Below are 6,700 nucleotides of genomic sequence, written 5' to 3'. Positions count from 1 at the left end.
GATTAAAAAATTATGCAGCTATTATTTAAAAAATATTGAATCATTTTGAAATAAAGAGAAATTATTTAGTTTTTATAAAATATAAAAATTGTTCAATTATTTATTTTACTAAATAAATAAATTATTTTCATTTATTAAAAGGTAAAACTGTCAAATTAAAATATGACATCAAAAGAGAGTTACAAAATGTATATCCTCTTATAAAATCTTCATGTTGAAAAAGATTGATATCAAATTAATTATAAAAAAAAACTGGATAAAATTGAAAAATAAAATTACGAAGAGAATTGAACAGCAAATCTTAAATCTTGACAGATATTTTTTCTTAGCACACACTGGAACTAAAAATTTAATTGACATATAGATAAATCATATAGAAAGGAAAATGCGCTATGTCTTGAATAAGTTCCCTAGATTATGAATGAGGTAGATTGCTTGAATTTCATGCCATCACAATCTCATGGCCCATCTCTCATTTATGGCTTTGTCTTGAATTTTTGTTGTATTAAAATTTAATAATTTTTTATAACATAATTTAAATAATTTATGTATCTATAACAATATATAAAGAGGATTCCTTCTTTTGTGTCTACATTTCAAAATTTTAATTTTATCTTTTAAAATATAATTATTTATTAATTTTTTTAAAATTGACCATTATTTTTATAAACTTTTTATAAAATCGTCTATCTCTAATTCTTCTCTTCTTTTTTATATTTATCAACCATTATTCTCTCATCTTTTCTGATATATTCCATTTTATTTTTAATAAATATAATTTTATTTTAAATATTAACTTAATAACATTATAATATCTTTACTTATTAATATAATATCATGCATATGTAAAAAATGCGTACACACAAACGTTATCGCGCTTGTGTTTACGCTAATATGAATAATGAATAATGCAAGTTACATGTTGATTTTCAATTTTTTAATATTTTAACTTTTTAACTTTTTTAATTAAAAAAAATTGTCCAATGTGGATTTATCATCGTACATGTTAATCTCAATACATATGTCAGATTCAATAATTAAATAGATATAATTATTATAATATTATTAAATATTTTTTTCTAATAATTATATTCTAAATATACTAATATTTTTAAAATTTACATTTAAAAATATTAGAAATATTTTACAAATATTAAAGTTTTAGATTTAAATTTAAATTTTATAAATATTAATATTTAGAATATAATTATTAAAAGAAAACATTTAATCATTATATTTAATGATATTTAAATAATTATATTTTATTTAATAATTAAATCTAAAAATTATATTCAATTAATAATTAAATCTAATAAATTATAATTAAATTAAAAAAATATTTAATAAAATATTTATATAATATTTATATAAAAATTAAATTTAATTTCAATTAGGATACACAAAATTCCTTCATTTTAACAAAAAATTAGAATCGAATGAAAGAAAAATAACGAGTACGTTAACTATTTAAACACAAATAGCAAAAGCAACTAAATTAATCAAAATTGTCAAATAAAAACTTAATTGAACGTGAAAAAAAATAAAATTAAACAAATATGATAAAAAAAAGAGCCAAAAATTATTTAAACATTTATTTATTCATAAAGTCTGGGAAACAAAATAACAACTGAACATTATATTTCATAAACTCTCTTTTTAATCATGGTATGTAGTATTTATTAAGTTTAATGTATCAAAAGAAATTTAACAATGAAGATTGTTAAATTGGTTCATAAAAGTTTCTCAAAGGACTTTATTATATTATAAATAGGAAAAAAATAGAAAAATATGATAAGTGGTACGATTTGCGACTACTTGACTAATCTGACCATACAAGAACAATGTGTTTAATTCGAAGAAAAATATAAAATAATAAGTATTAGTTTTACTGTTTTTAAATCCAAGTGATAATTATACAGAAATATAAAAATATACTTAACCCACTTTTAACCAAATACATTAATTCCATATAATCATATTTAATTTTATATATAAATTAATTACAATTGTATACCTCGTTTTCAATATATGTTTCTCATTTGTCAATTAAAAAACTTACAATCTGTGTTTTCTTTTTATCAGAACATACAACATGTGAATTAATCACTTATTCCTTTGTAATGATTAATCTCTTTTCAGTTGGTGCATGTAATAAAAAATACCATATGTTTTCTATTTAAATAGATGGTATCATGATATAAAATTAAAAAATTAAAAAACATATTTAATGGATAAGCTTTAATTAAAAATAATCTTTTATGTCAAGAATGTTAATACTTTTTTTATCATCGTTTTTGTACTAAGATCTCAAATGATTACCAGATTTTTATTAGTCTCAATTCAGTTCATATTTTTTTAAAATGTGTAAGAATTAGGTCATTTTTATTAATATGGTACTAACCACGTTAAGTATATGTCATGTGTCTATTTTTAATTTTTTTAAATTTTTTTTGTCATGTGTAACGTTAATGTCGTGCCATGTCAAGATAGTATGGTGACATATCAAATGATTGTCTGGAAAATCTATGTATTTGTTATTTTGATTTCATTCTAGTTTCAAATTAAAAAAAAATCAATTTCATTCCTTTTAAATTGAGACTAAATCTAAATTTTATATAAAAATTATAATTATATTTTTATTAAAAGTGATATTTGTATTACATTTTTTTAATAATATTAAGTTTATTTAAATTTGTATTTTACATTAAATTTTATTTTAAAATTTTAAATATATAGATTGATAAATTTCTATTTCAAATATTTGTATAATATTATATATCAATAATTTCTATAAAAATGTTAGAGTTTGTTTTAAAATAACAATTTTATAAATTCAAATGTAAAATTTTAAAAGATTTATAACAAGTTAAAATTTTAAAAGATTTATAACAAGTTAAAATAAATATGTTTAAAAGTTAAAAAAATATATAAATAAAGGTTAATGTAAAATATAAATTTAAATAAACTTAATATTGTTAAAATATTTAATAAAAATATCATTATAAGATTTATATAAAAATTAAATTTGACCTTAGTTTGAAGGTATGAAATTAAAATATTTTAAAAAAATTTGGAATTGAAATGGAATTAAAATAACAAATATATGAATCACTTTGAAATTCAGACTATAATTTGACATGAATAAGACTTAATATATTATTGACATGATATATGACAAGAATAACTTTTTTATAAAAATTAAAAATAATTTAAAAAATTTAAAAATTAAGGAAGTGATACATGATAATACTTAAAACTGTTAGTACCTCGGGAAAGATTGAACTGTTACACGATTTTTTAAAATATGAACATAATTTATACTAATAAAAATTTGAAAACCTATTTAAGATTTTGATAAAAAAGAAAGAATAAATCGTAATTTAACCTTTTCAAAATGATAGGTTCATCATAACTTTAGATTGATGTATGACACATTTGCCACGGATAAATCAAAGTATATCTCTCTCCGAATGCGAACTATATATATATATATATATATATATATATATATATATATATATATATATATATATATATATTATGGTTCCAAAGTACTCTTGTATTTCAGTAGTGAAATCTTGACTTGTTAAAAGTTTTCGTTGTTTCCCAAAGACATACACTGTCTTAGGGTTATGGTTTAACCTCTCTGTTTCAATCAATTTAACAAAATATAAGAGATCCATTTGTTCGAAATTTGAGTCGCTCATTGAGCCAGAAAAAGTCATCTTAGCCTATTGTTTTAGATTAAGAGAAATTTTTAGCGAAACAGAGATGCTCTTATACATTGGAATCGCCGACTGAACAGGTAAAAGATTCAATGGTCAATTTAAAAACTCGTCATCTTTTGGTGGCAGTAATATCCGGAAAGGAACGTGTTAACTGTTTAAGTCTCTAAAACCCATCTTTCTCTTTGTTAGGTCCAAGAACAACAAAATTAGTAATGCTCATAGTTAAACAAAATCAAATCGAATGTTAGTTGGAGCTTTGAGCAAAATTAGGTACAACCATTTTTTTTTTCAACTTTAAACGCACGCAGCCAAGGATGACATGGTGACCGCGCCAATCTCAATTTTTTAACGAAAAAAAATTGTGGCCGTCCTAAAATATATTACAAAACTTGTTTTTTTAACATGTAATTATTTAATTTTTTCCTCAGTCATATTATTTTATCGTCGACATGCTTAACAGCCCCTGCTTCAGCCTGAGAGCAGAAAGAACACATAATGATTAAAGAGCTTAATCCATAATTTATAATGGTTTTCTTTTTAATGCTAAACCAAAGATTAGCATATACAATAAAGGCAACTAACCTGAAAGAATATACTACACATGTCCCAGATTACTAATATATATATTGTGTGAGAGTATCACAATTGTTGGAATGTGAATACAAGTAAAGGAAAAAGCATTTACATGTGAAAACATGAAAAACGCTAAAAAATAAAAATAAAAATGGAAATAATTAATCTACAACCACGTGAAACGTGTGCACCGAGATTGCAATTGCTCCGATGACACATCACGTAGGACAATTAGGGTTTATAGGGTCCTTAGATTCTTGTTTTTTCTTGAATCTAAAAGGAGTAATCTGTGTAGAGAGTGAAGGTGATGGAATCAGGGATGTGTGGGATCTCCACCTGATGGTGGTGCCGGTGCGTTTGGAAGGGACTGAAAGAGAAGACCATATTCCCATGACCATTGATAATGTAAGAACAATGGCCTGCAAGCTACTCCAGATTCTGGAGAAGCAACGAAAATCATGAAGGTCACCAACAGAATCTGCAAAACTGTGGAGAGGATCCTTCTGTGAGAGAGAGCCATTGATGACTAGTTGCAGAAACAGTTACTAGAGCAAGGTTTTGTGATATGAAAGTGGAAGGGGACAGACATATACTACGTTTATATAGTGGTTGTGTTTGAATTTTTATAGTGCTTTGATTTGACTATTAATGTTTGAAGGTTGAAAAATGGGAAGCACCATACCTTGGACTCCAAAACACCCATATACGCGCTACCCAGTATCGCGTTAAAAAAAAAAAAACAACATGACCTCGTCAAAAACTATATAGAAATTGTAAAAAACATACGTACGTATGTAAGCATCTAATAAGGTTACTTAATTATTGATTAACGTTGGGTTATACTGTGCTTATAAGTAGTTAAACCAAATATTAACTATTCTGAGAGATCCTTTCATTAGGGCTTCTTATCACCTTTTTCTCTCCTTTTCATTGCTCTGCTGCATGAAAGGAATTTTTCTACAACTAACTTTTTACACGTGGATACTATAACAAAACGTGAAGTGTACACGTGGCTTTAGCGGCAAATCTCATCGTACAAAGGAATATCGAGGGTAATTCAAATTCAAGTGACGGGAAAAACAACTTTTGATTAATTCAAAACATAGGAAGCAACATAGGAAAAGAGGGAATGCACTAATATATTTGAAGACGACCCGATCAAATGCGAGCAAAGAAAAAGAAAATTGGCACCATCGATCTTCGCCACCAGGAAGTCATACATGACCAATTCATCGTCCATCTCTAGGTTTCGTAGTGTCATCAAATTTTTTATTTTAATTCTACGTTTTACAAAAGAAGTATAAATTTTCACTTTAGTTTTTTTTAAAGGTTTATGTGAAACATAAAATTGTAAAATTCCTTTTCGATATTAGTATATGATATAAAAATAAACAAAATGATAATTTTTACGATTTTTTTTGGAAGTCAAAGATATTTTCTCAACCTGGGTGTACCTATCCTTGACGTAATCATTTTGTATCATATGTATTACATATCATATCGATCGCATATGCATTACATAAAAATAGAGGTTAATTAAATAAATAGTTTATTAAATGTTGAAAATAAATGTAAAAAGTTTTGACTTTTCGTTGTGCATATTCATATTGCCATGACGAAAATGAGTTTCCATCACATCAGCAAATTGAATAAAAAAACGAGGTAGTTTCAGTATTTTATTCATTCTCAAAAATATTTTGAGAATGAAAAGTAAAAAAGGGTGCAAATAGTAACGCTGTAATATTTGTAACTAGTGATGGGCTAAATAATATGGTGGCCCAATTCTATAGGTCGAAATACTTGTATTTCGATCAAGCTATTAGAATCTTAATCTCACCCGATTAGTGCGCATGTGAGGAAAGTACGGAGAAAAAATAGTATATAAATACCATTTACAAAGTCAAATATATTTTATTTTCTATACCCATAAGCAAATAAATAAGGAAAAAGGCAAATGTCATACCCAATGACTTTATTTGCTTATGTGTACAACAAATAATATATTTTAGTAATATTTTTACAATAAATTGATACATTAAAAATAAAGTTCTAGTGAAAAAATTTATTAAAAAAGGCCTTACGTACATTAAGCAAACCCATACGCTATGGATAAAAATAGATAAATTAGATTAATTGAATATTATTGTATATTAATTGCAATTTGTTCTTGTTGGAGTACCAAATCTCACCAAACACTTTCAAAGTACAACAATTAGGTGGAACATCCTGAATCACCCGAACCCCGAAAATTGAGGTAAGGAAAATCATCAAGTCAATTTGCTACACTATTCCCTTAACAAAAAATATGCTCGAATTCAAAACTCCTTCTATTGACCCAATCATACATACACACATGTAATAATGTCCATATTTCCATTTTATCGATGATCATGTACATA

General features: G+C 24.8%; 1 protein-coding gene across 1 annotated transcript; it reads right to left on the bottom strand.

Moving 5' to 3' along the window:
• Nucleotides 1-4,332: 4,332 nt before the first annotated feature.
• On the bottom strand, nucleotides 4,333-4,878 carry LOC146888974 (uncharacterized). The gene has a single exon (XM_085667768.1). The coding sequence runs from the start codon at nucleotides 4,819-4,821 to the stop codon at nucleotides 4,615-4,617; it is 207 nt and encodes a 68-aa protein (XP_085523894.1). The 5' UTR covers nucleotides 4,822-4,878; the 3' UTR covers nucleotides 4,333-4,614.
• Between the last annotated feature and the right edge of the window lie 1,822 nt (nucleotides 4,879-6,700).

Source organism: Vigna unguiculata, chromosome 1 (genome assembly GCF_037176805.1).
Source record: "Vigna unguiculata cultivar grain cowpea cultivar isolate G323 ecotype 2 chromosome 1, ASM3717680v1, whole genome shotgun sequence".
NCBI lineage: Eukaryota > Viridiplantae > Streptophyta > Magnoliopsida > Fabales > Fabaceae > Vigna > Vigna unguiculata.
Note: the sequence above shows the minus strand (reverse complement) of the source record. Positions and strands in the feature narration are given on the sequence as shown.

Bases quoted from the DNA above. Each gene is read 5' to 3' on its own strand.
- LOC146888974 (XM_085667768.1), bottom strand. From the start codon at position 4,821: ATGGCTCTCTCTCACAGAAGGATCCTCTCCACAGTTTTGCAGATTCTG.